The 23,548-nt window shown below is 39.5% G+C and overlaps 1 protein-coding gene across 2 annotated transcripts in view; it reads left to right on the top strand.

Annotated features, from left to right (window-relative positions):
* The window catches only part of asic4a (acid-sensing (proton-gated) ion channel family member 4a), a 252,729-nt gene that overhangs the window by 187,952 nt on the left and 41,229 nt on the right, over positions 1 to 23,548 (top strand). For both annotated transcript variants that reach the window (XM_057853387.1, XM_057853384.1), the window contains exons 2-4: positions 12,926 to 13,070; positions 18,098 to 18,225; positions 18,357 to 18,510. In XM_057853387.1, the coding sequence (XP_057709370.1) occupies positions 12,926 to 13,070; positions 18,098 to 18,225; positions 18,357 to 18,510 (427 nt within the window). The remainder of the gene's footprint in view (positions 1 to 12,925; positions 13,071 to 18,097; positions 18,226 to 18,356; positions 18,511 to 23,548) is intronic.

Genomic DNA, 23,548 nt, shown 5'->3' with positions numbered 1-23,548 from the left:
GATGGATTTGATTTCAACCAAGATTGACTCGCGCTAGCTTAGCCACTCCGGAGCCCTGAAACTAACAAATAACTGACAAACTGCATGGAATTTATTGAAATCAACATCAATTGCACAGTGCAATAAACACAAATGTGGGGGTGGGCAAGAATGCGCACACACAACCTGGAAGTGCGCTGTACACAGAAGTGGCCAATTTGGCCACAAAGCTTGGCGGCAATTAAGCACTTTACTCTAAATCGGACGTATCCCAAGAGTACTAAAGGAACACGTCACCTCTCGGCATGAATGTGCAACATGAATATGATGTAAACAATTCTTGCGCACTTCACGAGGATGAACGGGAGCGACGACTACTCGTTGCAATGGCAAAGCTACGAGACGGTCGGTAACATAGCGGCTACAACCTATCACTGAAACCCTCCAGAATGAAGGAAAAATACTCGCGTTCATTCATGGACGCACACAGATCAACATTCCCTCGCACATCTCAACAGGGGGGTGAACTCGGCTCGAATGTGCACCCGCACTGGCACACGTCTTTCTCAGTTCCAAATATTTAGTGCGAGACCAACACAAGAAGCAACTATGAGCGTTTACCACGGAAATGAACATTTTCTATTCAAAATGCTCTTTGTACATGACTACAATATTCTTAATTCTACATACACTACATTATGAGGCAATAACAAAATAGTAACGCACAAACACTAAACAAACTAACTTTAATCAGATTACCTGTTTGGAAAAATGAACGCGTTAGATTGCTTGTTACTGAAAGAAAATAATCAGATTACAGTTACAACGCTCGTGACAATCACTCAGCAAAGACTAAAGCAACATTGCATAGCCTCTCTGGCTAAGAAAACATATTTTACCATGTGTGCAAGCCTTCATGGAGACTGGAGACGACACACTGGTGAGTCAGGAAGGGGGGCCCAGCAGGCCTCGAGTGACACAACCATACACTGCTACATGAGAGCTAACTACACATAAAATGTCACACTTCGTGAACATGTGACGGAAACTATTGCGCATTTTTGTCTCGTTCTCAAATCGTAAGACATAAACTGGCATTCATCTCGTTATGTTTCGGTCTCCCATGACAGGTTTTTAGCTCATTATAATCTCATCATCGTCATGAAAAAAAGTGTTCGTTGACGAAAACAACACTGACATCACTTTTCCAATCCAATCGACGCTCATGTAAACACTTCTAAAAATCGGTAACCGGTACACATTCATTATTCCTGGAAGCTAATAGAAGAGCGAGTGGAAGACAGAGCGAATGAAAGACTGAACAGGTCTGTATCCGAGACAGATTTGTTGCTGGATATATTAAAAGATCTTACAATTGTTGAAAGACCTGATAAATGCAAAAAAAAAAATTGTGAAATGGCACTAACGCTTAGAGTAGAAATGGAGAGAGTGATGTTTTGTTAACACAGAAATTGCTACAATTTCTTTTTCTATTACTATTTCAGCTATATTTGGTCAATCTGCGCTTGTCTAACCATAACCCTAACCCAAAATATTTCGTTATGAGTGACAGCGTAATGCCTGATCATGCAAATCCTAATTGGATCAATATTTTTACCGTTTTATAAAAAATAAAAAAATATATAAAATGTCCATTTCTTTTTTTTCCAATTTAACCCATTGACTGTCATTGTCTGTGATAGATGTCCAGTTCATTTTTGACTGACCAATTATTCAATGCCGACCTCTACCAGTCAAAATGAATTGAACATCTTTCACCGTCAATGGGTGTTTTAAATATATATTTTTAACGATGCTGCATTTTACCTTCCGTATGATTTAGCTGGATGTCATATGTAAGCAAAAATCTGCTCTCCTGCTGTTGTGTAAAGATGCATAAAAGATAATATATATTAATAATGAATTGCTGGTAAAATAAATGAATGTTTGAATTTTTAAGTACTGCATGTAAGAATACAGCGGCCTCCCTGTGGTTCACAGAGTTGCATTATTTTCCTCCAAGCTTGATGAATCCTTTGGTGTTTCAGCAAGATCCCTATTAAGTTAAAGACCTTTCATATTGTATTATTTTATGTTTGGTTTATTTTCGCTCTTATTGTCATTTTTCACATTTCAAGGTGTTGCATTTCTGTTTGTTGTTGCCTCGTTTGCGTTAAGGGAGGGAAATGACGACAGTGTCTCGACTGAATTGTTAAACATTTATACTTTGTCGTGGTGGACTGATTTATTTATATGTTTAGTTGTCTTGTAGGAACACTATGTGAAAAGGAACTTTTGTTTGGTTGTTTGTTTTTCCTAGTTTTGTTTCAAATGTCTGTAACCAGTTCTCCACGCAGCATGAGAAAAATGGTCCATTTATTTATTTTTTTAAGAGATTCAAAAGCTGAGAGAAAAACACTGGAAGAAATCTCAAATAGGCAAAATAGTTGGGAATCATTACCATTGTCTCTGGGGAAGTGTTGTGAAAACCCCAATGTCCTCCAGTGCTGAGAGCAGACAGTGGGTAGTGCGGCTATGACGCTTTTTAGCATTTCTGAAACAAAATCCTCCTTTACCTCTGTTGCCCGTTCAGTAAGAGGAAGTCCGCCTGCTGGGTTTAAGTGTGTCAATGAACGGTTGAGAGGATCAGTGATAAGTGAAGCTTACCTCCTCGGCTTCTCTGCAACAGCCAAATGGAGATTAAACCATTTCAAGCTAGGAGCACATGTCAGTCAGGCACTTATTTCGACTCACTTCTAAATTGTGCTTGCTGAACACGGATAAAAAAAAAGAAACATAAAGGAAATAATACAATCATAAGTTCTCAAAGGACATCACATTTTAGTTGAAAATTACTGATGACAGCATGTAGTTAATCTCGATTTGGCGAGTTATGGGAAAATGCTTTTCCCAAGGGTACAACACTTAAAGACAAATGAACTACTCATTATTGCATCTACCGTGATTTTCGGACTATAAGCCGCTACTTTTGTCCCTCATTTTGTCTCCTGTGGCCTATAGTCCAGTGCGGCTTATTTGTTGATTTATTTGGGTTAAAAGGTAACGCTTTATTTGACAGTGGCGTCATAAGACTATCATAATTATGACATGACACGAGTATGGGCATTACTGAATCCTTATGACGCATGTCATTAAGTGTCATCCGGCAAATTATGTCACTAACTTGATAGATGTCCAGCTTGGATCTTTTACATCCATTCAAAAGTGAGATAATTTGCCGGATACCAGTAAGTGACATCTGTTATGCATTCATTAATGCTCAGGACAGTGTCATGTCATTATTATGATTGTCTTATGACAAACTTATGGCGCCACTGTCAAATAAAGTGCTACCTAGTAGCATACCTAGCTATTAATAAAACAACTGGAATGGTAACTGAAGAAATAATTAGCATAGAACATGAATTATGATTGTTACTTACATTTGTAGTACCGCAATGCATGTTAGGAAGCATGTTGGACAGCAGCAGTGTTGACAGCAGGTGGCAGCAGAGGTTGACTGTCTCCCCTAAGGGAGCAGTGATGGCCAAATGAAGCTTCTTGAAGTAATGAAGCTTTGCATCCAATTCGTCCAAAGCTTCATGGTGGTTCATTTGGTCTCATGACAGTCTTATGATGCCGCTGTCAAATAAAGTGTTACCGCTTAATATATTTTGGTGTTAATATCCCATGATACAGTGTGGACAGCTGCGGCTTATAGTCAAGTGCAGTGAACAAATGTCGGTTTCGTGTCAAATTCGGTGGCTAGTAGCTTATAGGCAGGTGCGCCTTATAGTCCAAAAATTACGGTAATTTTATGAAGTAAATGAGAAATGGCAATTTCATAACTTCGATGCTGATTTTGCCTCTTTCGTCCATTGGATAGGGTGACCATATTTTCAGTCATTCATTTTCCGAGCCGCTTATCCAAACGATGGTCAGAGGGGTGCTGGAGCCAATCCCAGTTAACTATGGGCAGTAGGCAGGGTACACCTTGAATCGGTTTCCAGCCGATCGCAGGGCACAAGGAGACGAACAACCATTCGCACACACACATAGGGAGTGTTTGATCAGCCTTCCATGCATGTTTTTGGGATGTGGGAGGAAACCAGAGTACCCGGAGAAAACCCGCGCAGGCACGAGGAGAACAAGCAAATTCCACACACTAAAGGCCGGAGATCTCAGACCTGTGAGGCAGACGTGCTAACCACTCTGCCACCGTGCCACCATGACCATATTTTGATTTCCAAAAAAGAGGACACTTGGCCCGGCCTCGAGATATCGTAATTTTCTGACTATAAGACACTACTTTTTCCCCTCATTTTGAATCCTGCGGCTTATAGTCCAGTGCGGCTTATTTGTTGATTTATTTGTGTTAATAGGTAACGCTTTATTTGACAGTGGCATCAAAAGACTGTTATATGACCGTCATTACTATGACATGACAACATCATGGGCATTAATGAATGCTTATGACGGTTGTCATTAAGTGTCATGCGGCAAATTTTATCACTAACTCTATTTATGTCCAGTCTGTAGCTTTTACATCCATTCAAAAGTGAAATAATTTGCCGGAGGACACTTCGTGACATGTGTCCTAAGCATTCATTGATGCTAATGTTATACAGTGCCTTGCAAAAGAATTCGGCCCACTTGAACCTTGCAACCTTTCGCCACATTTCAGGCTTCAAACATAAAGATATAAAATTTTAATTTTTTGTCAAGAATCAACAACAAGTGGGACACAATCGTGAAGTGGAACAAAATTTATTGGATAATTTAAACTTTTTTAACAAATAAAAAACTGAAAAGTGGGGCGTGCAATATTATTCGGCCCCCTTGCGTTAATACTTTGTAGCGCCACCTTTTGCTCCAATTACAGCTGCAAGTCGCTTGGGGTATGTTTCTATCAGTTTTGCACATCGAGAGACTGACATTCTTGCCCATTCTTCCTTGCAAAACAGCTCGAGCTCAGTGAGGTTGGATGGAGAGTGTTTGTGAACAGCAGTCTTCAGCTCTTTCCACAGATTCTCGATTGGATTCAGGTCTGGACTTTGACTTGGCCAATCTAACACCTGGATACGTTTATTTTTGAACCATTCCATTGTAGATTTGGCTTTATGTTTTGGATCATTGTCCTATTGGAAGATAAATCTCCGTCCCAGTCTCAGGTCTTGTGCAGATACCAACAGGTTTTCTTCCAGAATGTTCCTGTATTTGGCTGCATCCATCTTCCCGTCAATTTGAACCATCTTCCCTGTCCCTGCTGAAGAAAAGCAGGCCCAAACCATGATGCTGCCACCACCATGTTTGACAGTGGGGATGGTGTGTTCAGGGTGATGAGCTGTGTTGCTTTTACGCCAAACATATCGTTTTGCATTGTGGCCAAAAAGTTCAATTTTGGTTTCATCTGACCAGAGCACCTTCTTCCACATGTTTGGTGTGTCTCCCAGGTGGCTTGTGGCAAACTTTAAACGAGACTTTTTATGGATATCTTTGAGAAATGGCTTTCTTCTTGCCACTCTTCCATAAAGGCCAGATTTGTGCAGTGTACGACTGATTGTTGTGCTATGGACAGACGCTCCCACCTCAGCTGTAGATCTCTGCAGTTCATCCAGAGTGATCATGGGCCTCTTGGCTGCATCTCTGACCAGTTTTCTCCTTGTTTGAGAAGAAAGTTTGGAAGGACGGCCGGGTCTTGGTAGATTTGCAGTGGTCTGATGCTCCTTCCATTTCAATATGATGGCTTGCACAGTGCTCCTTGAGATGTTTAAAGCTTGGGAAATCTTTTTGTATCCAAATCCGGCTTTAAACTTCTCCACAACAGTATCTCGGACCTGCCTGGTGTGTTCCTTGGTTTTCATAATGCTCTCTGCACTTTAAACAGAACCCTGAGACTATCACAGAGCAGGTGCATTTATACGGAGACTTGATTACACACAGGTGGATTCTATTTATCATCATCGGTCATTTAGGACAACATTGGATCATTCAGAGATCCTCACTGAACTTCTGGAGTGAGTTTGCTGCACTGAAAGTAAAGGGGCCGAATAATATTGCACGCCCCACTTTTCAGTTTTTTATTTGTTAAAAAAGTTTGAATTATCCAATAAATGTTGTTCCACTTCACGATTGTGTCCCAATTGTTGTTGATTCTTGACAAAAAAATTAAATTTCATATCTTTATGTTTGAAGCCTGAAATGTGGCGAAAGGTTGCAAGATTCAAGGGGGCCGAATACTTTTGCAAGGCACTGTAATTATGAAGGTCTTATGACAGTGTTATGACGCCACTGTCAAATAAATTGTTACCGGTTAATATCATTTGGAGGAAATATCCCATAATACAGTGAGGACAGCTGCGGCTTATCGTCCAGTGCGGCTTATCTATGAACAAATGTTGCTTTTGTGTCAAATTTGGTGGATGCGGATTATAGTCAGGTGCTCCTTATAGTCCGATAATTACTCAAAGATGCCTTATCACTAAATATACATAAAGTGTGCCTCCTCCGTCTGGATAGAAAATTCAGTTTTTTAGCAAAATAATAGCTACTGTATATAAACAAAGACACAAATTGTAATTCTCAGAGGTTATTCAACAGGCTTTACTATTCCTAAAATAATATAACGATAATAACGTCAAAAAAATGGAATTAAGTAATGATTAAATTTTTTTTTTTTTTTTGTTAAATCATCTGTATTAGCGAATCATTCTTGAACAGAATAATAGCTGTCTTTTCAATCCTTCTTGTATAAATAAATAGTCTGAAATAATTTTCTAAATAATACCTTTTCTGTATAAAATCCAACTTTAACAAAAAGCTCTTTTCTCTTTACAGTCCAATAATGTAAATCAAAACAATACTAATTCAACACAAAAAATCGACACTTCAGTCTTTAGTTCGTTTTGTTTTCCACTTTGGGGGACGATGTAACATTGCTCCAACATCTGTTTTCTCTGTTACTGACTGAGCTTAGCAGAAGCAACCACTCGGCAGGCTCTCTGGGAACACGTCACAGTCAGCACAGTACCGTAGTATTCTGTGCAAAGCGTCATTTAATTTCAACACACGCTAATTAGTCCCGTGAAAAAGAGCGAAAACTGGCCATTTTCATGAACTTAGAAAACCCCACCAGACGCCCAAAAGGATGTAAAAAGTGAACATGTCCGGGCAAAAGAGGATGTTTGGTCACCCTAACATTGGGTATTAGTATTATGCAAGTCTTTTTCAGGAACAATGATAACAAAAAGTATTTGTCTTGTTTAAATATTAAATACTTGTAAATTCACTTTTTGTCATGTTCTATTTTCTTGTCTAAAGTAAGCAACATTTCTTCTCTTTTTGAGTGACTGCTAGCTGGTCATTAATGGTAAAGCTGTTACTGACTGATTGCCGACACTGCAATCCTCATGATGTTGTAATTGTTAGAAATAAGAACTCACCTTACCTTTACACGTTATTTATTTTTATGCAGCAAATGAGATTCCTAACTTTAATATCTTAATAACTTTACTGGCAGTTTTGGTTAGCCTGCCAATTGCGTTTTACAATCTGTATTAACATTAAACTAGCAATTTTCAGGAACAAAGATAAAATGGAGTGTGTGTCTTAGTGAAATATTAAATATTTGTAATTTCACTTCATTTTGTTATGTGTTGAGTTTTTCTTGCCAAATGTAAGCTACATTCTCACTCTTTTGCACAATTGCCATCTAGCCATTCATCCTAGAGCCGCTACTGACTGATTACCGACACAGCAATTCTCATGATGTTGTAATTGCCACAACTAAGAACTTGAGGTGCCTTTGGTCTAGCAATTGGTGCATACCGAAGAAAGTTGCAGGCACTAGCAATTCTAGTTGTATTAAAACTACCTGAGCAACTTTATCTATAGTCTATTAATGTGCCGAACCGTTTGAGTCGCATTCTAAGGATTCGTTTCCTAAGAAGGCAAACATTTGCTCTCTTCCTTTCTTCAAACTGTGCACAGTCTGCACAAAGTAATTACTGCATGAAATACATTTCTTCCCTCTAAAGCCCTGTTATATGCCTCATATTTTCTTGTCTAATCAGTTGTGAATATGCCCAGGCAAGGAGTGAACCCTGCAACCCTGCCAGATTTGTTGTTAAAAGTAAATACACGGGTGTATATTGTACAAATGAGTTTTTGATGGTTTGCAAAAAGCCATTATTTATACTCTGCGTATTCATTTGGTGTGACTGTTTGATCTTAAAGTCAGAAAGTAGACGTCCATGTTCACGAATCATCAGCTTGCCTCTTTAGTATGTTAGTCTGAATCTTTATTTGTGTCTCTGGGGCCTTGTTTGTTGACTTCCACTGCCAAGACATTTCCTCTACTCGAACATTTTCATTAGTGGCCAACCAACGTTTCCCTCACTAAATGAATCCAATGGATTTAGTTCAATATGGTAAGTAGGGAAGGGAGGGGTATGTATATAGACTTCCTTTTTTAACTACCCCTGGAAATTGCAATGAAGTGTTGATTAAGAATGCTTTAGTGAGGTAATTGAAATTCAGGTTCAACTAGAACAATACAGCCATATTTTCAATGGCTCTGTGACCTAAAAAAAAAATGTGTTGTCAGTATAATGCAGTTGGCACCAATGCAAAATGATAAAAATTGTTTTGCTTAATATTTTTGTCAATAGGTGACTATTATTGCACATTACTAAATCAATTTGCAAGGGGATACACTGATTTAATGTCTTTAAAATATTTTCAGAATTAGTTTGGATTTATAGGACCTTCACTGCAATGACTTGGGAATTTTCCCCCTCAAAAATCTCTCTGTCTTGTGGGGTGCCACAAGGCTGTATTTTAGGGCCTGTTCTGTTTGCGCTTTATCTTCTACTTTTAGGATCAATTATTAAAAAAAAAAAGAAAAACCATAATATTTATTTTTGTTTTTATGCCGATGACCTACCTGTACTGGCTGTACAGTGGTATGAAAAAGGATCTGAACCTTTTGGAATTTCTCACATTTCTGCATAAAATCACCATTAAATGTGATCGGATATTTGTCAAAATCACACAGATGAAAAAAGTGTCCGCTTTAACTAAAACCGCCCAAACATTTATAGGTTTTCATATTTTAATGAGGATAGTATGCAAACAATGACAGAAGGGGGAAAATAAGTGAATAATCACATTTAATATTTGTGCCCCCCTTTGGCAGCAATAACTTCAACCAGACGCTTCCTGTAGCTGCAGATCAGTCTGTAGGTCTTGGATGTCTGGCATAAATCGCTGTCTTTAGGTCATGCCACAGCATTTCAATGGGGTTCACGTCTGGACTTTGACTTGGCCACTCCATAACGTGTATTTTGTTCTTCTGAATCCATTCTGAAGTTGATTTATTTCTGTGTTTTGGATCGTTGTCTTGTTGCAGCATCCATCCTCTTTTTAGCTTCAACTCTATGACAGACGGCCTCAGGTTTTCCTGCTAAACATCCGAATAAACTTTTGAATTCATTCTTCCATTAATGATTGCAAGTTGTCCACGGTCTCAGGTAGCAAAACAGCCCCAAATCATGATGCTTCCTCCACCATGCTTCACGGAGGGGGTGAGGTATTGATGTTGGTGAGCTTTTCCATTTTTCCTCCACACATGACGTTGTGTGTTACTCCCGAAAAATGTAACTTTGGTTTCATCAGTCCACAAAATATTTTGCCAAAACTTCTGTGGAGTGTCCAAGTGACTTTTCGCGAACATTAAACGAGCAACAATAGGGTTTTTAAGACAGCAGTGGCTTCTTCCGTGGAGTCCTCCCATGAACACCATTCTTGGCCATAGTTTTACATATACCGTAGTTGATGTGTTTACATTGGACTGTGCCAGTGATTTCTGTAAGTCTTTAGCAGACACCCTAGGGTTCTTTTTTACCTGTCTGAGTATTCTGCGCTGAACTCTTGGCATCATCTTTGATGGACGGCCATTCCTTGGGAGAGAAGCGACAGTGCCAAATTCTTTCCATTTGTAGACAACGTCTTTGATTGTCGATTGATGAACATCCAGACTTTTAAAGATGGTTTTGAATCCTTTCCCAGCTTTATACAAATCAACAATCCTTGATCGCAGGTATTCAGAAAGCTTTTTTACCGAGCCATGATGCACATCAAACAATGCTTCTCATCAAGACAATTCTCACAAGGTGTGTGTTTTATAGTGGGCAGGGCAGCTTTAAACCACTCATCAGTGATTGGGCACACACCTGACTTAAATTGTTTGGTAAAAATTGGTTTCATTTGCTCTTTAAGCAAAGTCTCCTTAGGTAGAGAGTTCACTTACTTATTTTTCCCCCTTCTGTCATTGTTTGCATGCTATCCTCATTAAAATATGAAAACCTATAAATGTTTGGGTGGTTTTACTTAAAGCAGGCACAGTTTTGACATCTTTGTGATTTTGACAAAGATCAGATCACATTTGATGGTGATTTTATGCAGAAATTTAAAAAATTCCAAAAGGTTTAGATACTTTTTCATACCACTGTATTTGCCCCTAAGACCCAACAAACAAACTGCTCCCACTAAATTGATGGAGTGCATTTCCATTGTGAAACAGTGGCTTGCACAAAACTTTTTACATCTTAATGAGAGCAAAACTGAATTTATTACATTTGACACATCTTCCATGATGAATTCCTTTGAGCCCAACTCTGGCGCTTTGGCTCCCTTTTTTAAGACACACATTAAAAATGTCAGAGTGATATTCAATAGCAACCTCAGCTTTGAAAAGCAGATTAGTTCTGTTGTAAGAGCAAGTTGTGTCCAGCTATGTCTTTAGGCCAAAGTGAGGCCTTTTCTTAGTCGCCACGACCTTGAAAAAGCAATTCATGCCTTTATCAGCTCAACAGTGGACTACTGCAATTAACTTTATGTTGGTCTTCCAAAGTTCTCAATTTATCGTCTGCAACTTGTTCAAAATACTGCTGCTCGATTTTTAACCGGTGCACCCAGATGTGAACATATAACCCCCGTGCTATCATCGCTCCACTGGCTTCCTGTTAATTTTTCGAATTGATTTTAAACTTTTACTGTTTGTTTACAATTCTATTAATGGCCTGTCTCCTTCTTATTTGTCGGTGATTTTAACCTTCCACAACTCTGGCAGGGCTCTTCCTTCTACCGACCAGCTTGTTCTGAAAGTTCAAAGTCTAGACTTAAACAGTGGGGTAACCAATCTTTTGCAGTTGCTGCCCCCATGTTGTGGAATAGCCTGCCCCTGAAATCCGCACCATTATGAATCTAGGCCATTTTAAATCACGGTTAAAGACCCACTTTATAGACAAGTTTCCTGAGCGAAACATGGGCAGCGCCATCTTGGCAAATGTCTGCTCCGAACTTTCGGTTTAGAAAGAACAACATGAATTGCGGTTGAAGTAGTGTGTTGTCAAAGTTAAAACTGCAAAATCAAACCAGAGAAACCCACGGAATCTCCAAAAATGGATTCAGCACGACGTAAATGACATTCCGAGACTTTCTGTGCCGTGCGTCCACTCCTGAAAGCGCCATTTATAAGTGGAATGTTTTGATCAGCAACCAGCTTCAAAGCTCCGGTGTGGATCTACCTCACCATACGCCTTAAATCAAAACCAGCTGCAGACAAGTAGTTAAGGATGTTAACATACCTTCCATAACACAGCAGCAACATGGCTACAAAAACACCCGGTCTTTGTAGTGGCATGAGCTTGGTTCCACATCTGCCTTCATGAACATGTTGTCCTCCCCTGTGTGCAGATGGATACAGTATTTCTGAAATTGTCTATTTTAGAGGGATTTTGATGAGTAATTTTACCCCAGCTCCACTCTTGTTTTGGATGGAGAAATTCTAAAACAGAGGTTGCGAGCAGACATGTGGAAGTAAAGCGGAAGTACCTTGGAAACATGTCAATTACACTCACTTTTCTTCCAGACTAGTGTCGCCTGGTTTTATTTCTTAAGGGTTTTAACGTTTTCGGATTTTATCTGTTTTAATTGTTTTATTTGCTGTTTAAACTTTTATTGCCATGAGTTGTTGTTGTGGTTTTTTTTTTCCTTAATGTCATTGTATAGTACTTTCCTTTAATTTATCATGAACTATATCACTGTTGTAAAGTACTTTGAGGACCTTTCGGGTTTTTGTGAAGGGCTATAGAAATAAATTTGATATTTGAGTTTGATTTGATTGTTAAATCATGGTTTAGGGGAAAACTTGTAAATTGACATTGATACTTAGTTGTTAGGCAGTCCAGCCGTACTTGGTTACTTTCAAGGTTTTATTGTACATGTAAATTTAGTTTTATACCCGATGAATTTGAGCAAGTTTTGAAGTTCAATCAGTCCTCCCGTTCCATATTTCATCTTGCAAGCATTGCGATTGGACAGAAATAAGTTCTGGAAGTGGATAATGATTCCCTCATTTTAAAATGATGTGTACCTATGAGAAGTGACACCTTGGCCTTTGATTATCTACAGTTGCACCCTCATCTCTGTCAGGAATACAACTACAAGGTGCTGGCAAGCCAGCAAACACAGACGGAGTTAGAAATGCACTGCAAGCAAGCACGGCAACATCGGTTTTATTTTATTGTTATTTGCTGACATTAAAGTTTGAGGGGACATGAGTTTACCCGATTGCTTTTGCTGCAATTTACTGCCATGTTTTTCTCATCTCTCCCTAGAACCTAAAGTCCTGCTTGTTCCCGATCATAATCTAATGTAGCAGTTTTCTGAAATTAAAGGACATATTGGACAATAACAGCTGCTAGTCCTATTAAAACATAATTAAATTTACCTGAGTTATTGTGTTCAAATGTTTAAGGATTTAGTCGCTTAAAAGCTAAATTTACTGTTGTTCTACACTCATTTCAATCTCATTCAAATCCCAGTTTGACACAGGAAGTGCCTTGAAATTGTCAAACTCATGATAGATTGTGTTTTCCTCCAGGTTTACACCAGATATGGGAAATGTTACACCTTTAATGGAAACAAGACCACATCCAGGAAAACCAAGCAAGGTGGAATGGGAAATGGGCTGGAGATCATGCTGGATATCCAGCAGGACGAATATCTGCCAATATGGAGGGAAACAAGTAAGCCGGCAAACATTTTGAGTCCAGTGTAATCCCGTATGCTTCTCAGCTACTGCATGATGTTGAATTTACATAAAATAATCATGTGCATCATTTTTGGCGGCGTGTACTGAATCCCTTGAAGCCGGAATTTGTGATCTCATGAGCAAACTACGCCAAACTAAATGTCAAACCATGGAGTACAAGACATAATGGTTTTATTTACTGTATGCCATTCACAATTCATCGCACTTAGCTTTTGTACATTTGGAGCTATTTTGACAAAAGAGAAATTAGAATAGATGGTAGCTGGGAACTGAACTTGCCTGACAAGGAACGGTTTCTCAGAGGATAATTATTCTAAATTAAGGCTCCAGGATGTTCATAGTATTCCCCAGTTGAAGTTTACTGTCAAACTAAACATAAAGATAATTACTCCTCATGTTGTGTAGTTCAAACTGCACGCTATGCCATACCTATCTTAATGCAAACACCCAAATGAAAAGAACGCCATCTTCTTTCTTTGCATATCTGTATCATACTTTCATCCAGTGGCCAAGATACAAGAGTTTTAAAGTGCCTGTGACAAGAAAAAAAAAAAATCTAAAATAGCATTGTTATGTTCATTAAGATCTTATTTTGAGACAATTCGACCACATACAACAATTTTGCAAAGCACAGATAACAAGAAATGAATCTTTCAATCTGCCGTTTAGCTACTCCTGTCATTATAGCACTTTGACGCCGCCATCTACAGTAGGGCAAATAAGTATTTAGTCATTCACTAATTGTGCAAGTTCTCCTACTTGAAAATATTAGAGAGGCCTGTAATTGTCAACATGGGTAAACCTCAACCATGAGAGACAGAATGTGGGGGAAAAAAATCACATTGTTTGATTTTTAAAGAATTTATTTGCAAATCATGGCGGAAATAAGTATTTGGTCAATACCATAAGGTCATCTCAGTACTTTGTTATGTACCCTTTGTTGGCAATAACGGAGACCAAACGTTTTCTATAACTCTTCACAAGCTTTTCCCACACTGTTGCTGGTATTTTGGCCCATTCCTCCTTGCAGATCTCTAGAGCAGTGATGTTTTGGGGCTGTCGTTAGGCAACACGGACTTTCAACTCCCTCCACAGATTTTCTATGGGGTTGAGATCTGGAGACTGGCTAGGCCACTCCAGGACCTTGAAATGCTTCTTACGAAGCCACTCGTCAAAGTCAAATTTTACGTTGTATGTCGACACGATCGTATGTCGAGGTATCACTGTAATTTTCACGACCTTTTATACTTATGGTCATTTTTGGACTATAAGCCACTACTTTTTTCCCTTGTTTTGAATCCTGCGGCTTAGAGTCCAGTGCAGCTTATTTGTTGATTTATTGATTTAATTGGTAACACATTATTTGACACTAGTGTCATAAGACTGCCATAAGACCGTCATAATTATGACATGACACTATTATGGGCATTAATGAATGTACAGTGGGGCAAATAAGTATTTAGTCAACCACTAATTATGCAAGTTCTCCCACTTGAAAATATTAGAGAGGCCTGTAATTGTCAACATGGGTAAACCTCAACCATGAGAGACAGAATGTGGAAAAAAAAAAAATCACATTGTTTGATTTTTAAAGAATTTATTTGCAAATCACGGTGGAAAATAAGTATTTGGTTGATACCAAAAATTCATGTCAATACTTTGTTATGCACCCTTTGTTGGCAATAACGGAGGCCAAACGTTTTCTGCAACTCTTCACAAGCTTTTCACACACTGTTGCTGGTATTTTGGCCCATTCCTCCATGCAGATCTCCTCTAGTGCAGTGATATTTTGGGGCTGTCGTTGGGCAACACGGACTTTCAACTCCCTCCACAGATTTTCTATGGGGTTGAGATCTGGAGACTGGCTAGGCCACTCCAGGACCTTGAAATGCTTCTTACGAAGCCACTCGTCATCCAAATGCTCTCTAGCGAACCGCAGACGGGCCTGGACGTGTACTTTCTTCAGCAGTGGGACACGTCTGGCAGTGCAGGATTTGAATCCCTGGCGGCGCATTGTGTTACTGATAGTAGCCTTTGTTACTGTGGTCCCGGTTCTCTGTAGGTCATTCACTAGGTCCCCCCGTGTGGTTTTGGGATTTTTGTTCACCATTCTTGTTATTTTGATGCCACGGGGTGAGATCTTGCATGGAGCCCCAGATCGAGGGAGATTATCAGTGGTCTTGTATGTCTTCCATTTTCTAATAATTGCTCCCACAGTTGATTTATTGACACCAAGCGTTTTACCTATTGCAGATTCAGTCTTCCCATCCTGGTGCAGGTCTACAATTTTGTCTCTGGTGTCTTTCGACAGCTCTTTGGTCTTGGTCATAGTGGAGTTTGGAGTGTGAATGACTAAGGTTTTGGACAGGTGTCTTTTATACCGATAATGAGTTAAAACTAGGGCTGTCAAAATTATCGCGTTAACAGGCGGTAATTAATTTTTTAAAATTAATCACGTTAAAATATTTGACGAAAATTAATGCATATGCCCCGCTCAAACTGATTAAAATGACAGCACAGTGACATGTCCATTTGTTACTTGTGTTTTTTTGTCTCCCTCTGATGGCGCTTTGGTGCGACTGAATTTATGGGTTTAAGCACATGGAGCATTGTGTAATTATTGACATCAACAATGGCGAGCTACTAGTTTATTTTTTGATTGAAAATTTTACAAATTTGAATAAAATGAAAGCATTAAGAGGGGTTTTAATATAAAATTTCTATAACTTGTTCTAACATTTATCCTTTAAGAACTACAAGTCTTTCTATCCATGGATCGCTTTAACAGAATGTTAATGTTAATGCCATCTTGTTGATTTATTGTTATAACAAACAAATACAGTACTTATGTACAGTATGTTGAATGTATATATCCATCTTTTGTCTTATCTTTCCATTCCAACAATAATTTACAGAAAAATATGGCATATTTTATAGATGGTTTGAATTGCGATTAATTACGATTAATTTTTAAGCTGTGATTAACTCAATTAAAAACTTTAATCGTTTGACAGCCCTAGTTAAAACAGGTGTCATTAATACAGGTAACGAGTGGAGCCTCGTTAGACTTCGTTAGAAGAAGTTAGACCTCTTTGACAGCCAGAAATCTTGCTTGTTTGTAGGTGACCAAATACTTATTTTCCACTCTAATTTGGAAATAAATTATTTAAAAATCAAACAATGTGATTTTCTGTTGTTTTTTCCACATTCTCTCTCTCATGGTTGAGGTTTACCCATGCTGACAATTACAGGCCTCTCTAATCTTTTCAAGTTGGAGAACTTGCACAATTGGCAGTTGACTAAATACTTATTTGCGCTACTGTAGATGATGCCATCGGCAGAGTAACTATTTCAGCTGATTTAGAATTCAGCCCAATAGAGGAGGAACATTCAGAACGAGGAAAATGCAACAAATGTAATTGTTTTTATCTGTCTACTCCAATATTTTACAGGATAATCTTTTTATCCAAGTATTTTTCCCCAAATGCTAAATAAATTGTATGGTCATGACAAATAACAGTCTTGTGCTAAATGGAATATGAATACTAAAAATGCATTCATTCAGTACAACAGGGCTAAATTACTGCATATGGGCAAAACTGACGACTTCTTTAACCTCCCGAATGGTATTTTATGCCACCTAAGTCAGTCGTTTTTTGTTTGTTTGTTTTTTTTTCCCTGCCACGGCTTCGGGGACGGAGAAAAGAGCATAAAACAAAACAGGAGGCGTGAGAGTTAGGCTACATGCTAACCTGAACCAAGCGGCTCTTCCAAGTCTCTTCCTTGCCACTCGAAAACAAAAAATAGCACAAAACTACCCCGAATCATGTCACACGCGGCGGCGGGGGTGATGGATTTCGGCGATCGGCCATCCCCTGGGCAAGTTTCAGCTCGTCGTTCCCCTGCTGCGGCCCCGGCAGGAGTGCTTGTCGCTAGGGATGCAGCCGGGAATGAACGCCGAAAATGGCGCATTCTCGGTGGACAAACTGGCCGACGTCAGAGCGCGTGGCTACCCGAGCCCAAGCTGAGGTGATTACTCTTTTGGCCGGTATACGAAGAGGGCTGAGAAGGGTCAAAGTCTCTACACAACTAAGAAACGCAGACGAGAGTGCGTGGCTGCCCAAGCATGGGCACTCATCGGCCGGCGACCATGGTGTGCGACAAGCCGCCGGTTGTCGGCTGAGGGAGGCAGCAATTCCCGCCTTTCCTGGGAGCATTGTCACCCACAAAATGCAAGCCACCTCCCCAATTAAAACGTGTGCCATGATCCCAATATTTGACATAATATAGAACACGTAGCTTTCTCACTTCCTCGTCCGTCCAATGGTCCCACAGTTGTCTTGTCTTGACTTTTTTTGCACATTCTTCGCGGTGAACAGGATCTTTTTGAAACCCAAAAAGGCTTACACGCTTCTCCCTGGTGCAGCAACAAAAGCCTGCAGCACATGGGGCTGGCATGATGCGAAAAATAAACAAATAAATCCGCAACATAAATGGTAAATCTGCAGTCCTTCTGCATACTATAGTAATTGCTGTATTGTGAAGAAGAGTAGTCTTCTGACGTCACATTCGCCTTCTTCCTCAATCCAGACTTGGGCCTGAAGTCACTCATTTTCATGGCGCGGGATTAAAAAATTAGATATATCGATCGCTTTCACACACATTCAAGCTGTCCATTTCATTCAGCAGCATAAAATACCGCGTGAAATATGAAATAAAAATGCTTTTTGCTGTCATAGGCACTTTAAGCTACTTGAGCGGCCAAAGAACAAATATGACATGAAACAATGCGCCATTTCAATAGATGTGTTCATTATCTCGCTGTGCATTTTGATTTGGTAAAATCTACTACCGTTGCTATCATGAGAATAATCATTTCCATATGTGTGCTTTTTAAAAACGCGAAAATGCATTTCATCATCAGCAATGAATATTTTGTGTAATGTCGTCACATCTTTTGTCATCTGAGTTTCCATGCTGTGACTATGCTCCGTTTTGAAGATGAGACGTCTCTGGAGGCCGGAATCCGAGTTCAAATCCACAGTCAGGATGAGCCTCCCTACATCCACCAGCTGGGCTTCGGTGTCTCTCCGGGCTTCCAGACCTTTGTTTCATGTCAGGAGCAAAGGGTACGTCTTTATCTTCATCATCACGTCATATCTTTCCCGAGCCCAAACGCAAGCACCGTGACTACCTTGCCAGTTCAGTCCTCATTGGTTCACCTCTGCTGACTGCTTTGCTAATAAATCTTTGTGTTTAGCTGACCTACCTGCCCCAGCCCTGGGGGAACTGCCGCTCCAGCAGCAAGGAGAAGTTCCCCGGATACGACACGTACAGCATCAGCGCCTGTCGCTTGCTCTGCGAGACCAATGAGGTCGTGCGGGTTTGCAACTGCCGGATGGTGCACATGCCAGGTATGGTCTGTTTACATGCAAGATTTACACATAGTCTTTGCTGTCAATGTTGTAGAAACATTAAAGATCTCTGTTTATAAGCATATTGCTATTTGATGACGGGATGAACTCACGCCCAGATGCTCATTCTGAACTAAACCTCTCACCAAACGTGATTGTTGCTGCTTAACTCATTCACTCATGCTATTTGTCAACTCTTTACAGCCATACACATTAGTCAAGTTTGTTTTGGATCTCACTCAGCTTGTCTGTGAAATTTAAGACTAATTTAAGACTAAATTTAACTAGCTGATCTTTTTAAATGGTAGCCTTGCATCACTTCGGATTTGAGATCAGCACAATTTTCAAGTGGAAGATAAACATGAAGGTAAAATGCAATGAGTAAGAATCGTTTACAGAGTGTTGTACATATATCTATGAAGAGTTAAACATTTTTGACAACAACAGCAATTTCAGTTTTGGTTTTGTTTTTTTATGGTTTGAGGAAAAATAGAAGTACTGTCTATATATAATGTATACAGTGAGAAGCAGAAGTATTTGCACCCCATGTGATTTTGCCAGTCCACCTATTTAGAAAATAGGTAGAGGTCTGAAATTTCAATTTGGATGCATTTCCACTTATAAATCATGTAAAAAAAATTTTTTTTTAAATCCGGAACTCACTTTGTATGATTTTTCACTAATTTATTTGTGATATACTGGGGTTCATAAGTATTTGTACGCCTGAGAATATCTGTGCTATTTTTTAGAGCAGGGTTCACGAAATCCAACACACCTGAATCAAAATAATCAGGATCATTATCATGCTTGTGTCGAGGTTGCTGATGACATAATCATTTGATTTAGGTGTGTTAGGGGAGAGAGACGTGGAAAACACGCCGGGAAAAGTGGCACGAAAGTCCAGATTTATTGAACCCTGATTTAGAGCATAAGCCTTTGTTTGTAATTCCAGAAGTCAGATGCTTTCTGTAGTTCATCACCAGGTTTTCACATATGGAAACTGGTATTTTGACCCATTCCTCCACACAAATCTTCTCTAGTTCTGTCAGGTTTCGGGGCTGCCGTTGAGAAAGTTTCAGCTCCATCCAGAGATTTTCTACTGGATTGAAGTCTGACCTTGATATGGCGGAAAACACAGACAAGACTGAAATAGCAGTTTCTGCTCTTACACCCCTCTTTTAAATAAACTGCTGTATTTCAAGCCAAAACAACTGTCGTGTTTGATAGAACAATGTCTATATGCTGCCATAGCAGATTCATGGCGCACTAAGCCTCCGAACTATTTTTAATTTGTCCGTTTTACCCTGAAAACCCCCGTTTACAGACGTCACGCAATCGCTTTTGTTTCAACCTAGCTATTAAAAGAAGGTAAGTAATTATATTTATTATTCAAAATGTCTGTCATTTTTAGCTTAGAATCATTAATTGATGTCTAATATTTGGTTTAAAAAAAAATAAAAATTAAAAACGACTTTAAAAATTATTCACTTGCATATTTTAAACTTTTAAACAAATTACGTCACAATGAAAAATTTGGCATCTGTAAAAAAGTCACAGATACTGTATCTACCTCATAACTATCGCTTAATTGTATTTTTTTTTTTTTTGTTACTGTCGCACGTTCCCCGGTATGTTAGATGATAAATAATCGATCCAAACAAAGAAAAATTGAAAAATAACATTTAAAAAGGTAACTATATGAAAAAGAAAATCTCAACCACTCCTTGTTGTCTGCGATTTCTGCATCGCGAGAGTGTTTTCCGCCATATGCGTTTTACACAGTCAGGTCAGACTGGCTGTGTGGTAAATGGAATTATACTTGTATAGCGATTTTGCACATTCAAGGTCCTCAAAGCTCTTTACACACAATCCCAACCACCTACTGTTGACGCAGCACCAGGAGCAACGTGGCTAAATGATACTTAGACGAGTTCATCAAGGTGGAGAATCGAACCCACAACCTCTGGGTTGGGAGACAACTTCTCTATCACTGAGCCACGCCCCCCCGTGCTTCAATGATGTTGGAAGATATGGCCACGACTCATCTTCAAGTCTCTGACTGAGAGAAGGGGGTTGTGGCTCAAAATCTGACGAAGCATATCACCATTCATCCTCTGCTATATATAGTACAGTCATCCTGTCCCCTTTGCCGAAAAGCAGCCCCAATACATGAGGTTTCCACCCCATACTTCACAGTGGGGATGGTGTCCTTGGGATTGTACCCATCCTCCTTTTTTCTCCACTTCTTTTTTTCTCTTATGTGGTCTTGTCTGACAACAAAACTTTCTTACTTGACTCCTCTGCATCATTCAGTTGGTCCTTGGCGAACTTTGGAAGGGCCTTCACATGTCCTGGCTTCAACAAGGGAACCTTCTGAGCAAATCATTGTTTTAAACCTTTGCACCCTAGTGTTCTACTAACAGTAGCCTTTGAAACTGTGCGTCCAACTCTCTTCAGGTCATTGACCAGCTCCTGCCGTGTGGTTCTAGGCTGAACCCTCACTTTTCTCATCATAAGTGATGCCCCACAAGGAGAGATTTTACATGGAGCCCCAGTCCGAGGCAGATTATTAGTCATGTTTAGCGTTTTCCATTTTCTAACAATTGCTGCAACTGTTGATTTATTCTCACCAAGCTGCTTTCCAATTCCCCCATAGCCTTTTCCAGCTTTGTGGAGCTCAACATATTTTTCTTTGGTGTCTTTCAAAAGCTCTCTGGTCTTGCCCATGGTAGCAGTTCGATTATGACTGCCTTTGGGGTGCACAGGTGACCATAATGACCTCAAACGGGTGGTGGTTAATTATTCATGGGGTAAAGGTGGACTTTTTTTAAGGTAGACTGACAACTCTGAGTGTCATAATTATTGACGATTCTCAGGGGTACAAATACTTATGAACCCCAGTAAATAACAAATATTAAAAATATGTACAATGTGATTTCTGAATTTTTATTAGGTTATGTCTCTATGAGTGGAAGTGCATCTATGATTGAAATTTCAAACCTCCACTATTTTTTAAGCGGGTGAACTTGCAAAATCACAAGGGGTGCAAATACTTCTGCTCATGTATATAGCATCAATACATATATTTGAGCAGTATATATATACCGTAATTTCCGGACTATTGAGCGCCCCTGGTTACAAGCCTCACCCAGTACATTTTTAAAGGAAAAATCATTTTGTACATACATAAGCCTCTCCTGCCTATAAGCCACGTTTGCCCACATAGTAAACTGAAATATTTATAAAGAAATACACAGTTTTCTAAGTTTTAGTACCATACTTTAACGAATTGGGTTATGATATAGCGCGTGACTTACAGGGGTAAGGGAGGTGCGGAAGAGCAAGAGACATGCTGTTGTTGTTGTTGCGGGTGTGCCTGTGTGTGTGTGTCGGCTCCTAGAGGCAGTAGTCGTGTGTTGTTCCTCGAGTTTCCAAGATAAAGAATTATAACCTAATTTAGCGGGTTACTCTTTGTCATCATTACAATACCTTAACTATTCTTTCCAAACAGCGGCAGCAACACGGCACTTAGTTGACTCCTCAAGCTCACTCCTGAGCGTGTGTCGTCCTCTTCGTCACGCAGCAGACTGGCTTTTCGAAACGTGTTGGTGATGGTGGATTTTTTGCACGCTGCTCCACGCTGTCAGACTTTTGCAAAAGTTGCTGTTCGCATACGGCCACTTTTGTAAACGATCTGACGCCGCTGGCCATCGAAGCCTTCAATTCAACTCGGCACGTCATATCCATTTCTTCTAGCATTTTCCATGATGCGGGTATGCTAATTTTACTAATGCACAAAGATGAGGGTCTGCTACTTTTATTCTTGCACAAAGCACAAAGTTAAAATAAGGGTAAGAGTGCAAACTAGCGTCTTCCTCGACGCATATATTCCACGTGTCTTACGCTTACATTTTATGCTCGAGCGCTCCTGGCGGTCGTTAGAAAAATTGATAAATTGGCCGCATCATTTTATACGCCGCAGGATTCAAAATGAGGGAAAAAAGTAGTGGCTTGTAATCCGGAAATTACGTTTTTTTTGTTTTTTTGTTTTTTATGATAAAAAATTCATTGCCGTTTTCTAATTCATATTTGTCGAAACTTTCTGACTTTTCAATTTTCAGAGACGTGACATATATCAGCTGTCTGTTTGACAGGTGACCACACTTTAAAAAAAAAAAAAAAAAAAAAGGAGGCAGACCTTGAAATTCAACTCAACCAATTTCATTAAGGGCGTATTCCAAGGGCGTAGGTTTGCATAGGGACAGTAGGGACATAACACTAGCAACTTTTCAGGATGCTCAAATTGACCCCACCATCTTTTAAGCCACCTTATTTGCATTATAAAATAGGTTCAGTTATATGGGTAATTTTGATTGTCTTCCCATATGTTGTAAGGATAGATTAGACCGTACCATTATTAAGTGATTTTTTTTCATTATGTTACATAGACTTACATTTATCCCTTTTCACTTGCTGAATGTACCAGCCCATTTTTCTCCTCAAACACATGATTGATTGGCTGATGACTTGACCCCCCCCCGACATACGCACACTCACACAACCTCACCGACAGAAATACAATGTGCAGCCTCCTCCACCTCCTTCAAAGAGGAGGGATATTAAACTTTTTTTTTTCTCAGCCAGCACAAGCAACTTGAAGTAATGTAAAAAGATGTCAATGTTAAGGAGGTGAGGGAAACGCCATTAATTTTGGTACTAAAAGTCTGACCTGCATCACAGTTAGCATAGCATTCATCTGTGTGAACTTGATAACCTGAAAAACTACTGCAGTCAGGCCAGCCTCCACAGGGAACAACAAAGGCAAGCTAGCCGACCCTCATTTGGATCATTGTTTGCATTATTTGCATTACTGTGATATAACGCAGTGCAAATCCCAAGAATGGGTCCACTTCAGAGGAACAGAGACATGAACATGAACTGACATGAAAAAAAAGTGAAATTAAATCACACATCAGAATTTCATGAGAGTACTTTGGATGCCTCAGATTGTTTTCATGATTTTTTTCCCCAATCACTT

Source organism: Corythoichthys intestinalis, chromosome 12, assembly GCF_030265065.1.
Source record: "Corythoichthys intestinalis isolate RoL2023-P3 chromosome 12, ASM3026506v1, whole genome shotgun sequence".
NCBI lineage: Eukaryota > Metazoa > Chordata > Actinopteri > Syngnathiformes > Syngnathidae > Corythoichthys > Corythoichthys intestinalis.
This window is presented reverse-complemented; position numbering and strand designations above follow the sequence as displayed.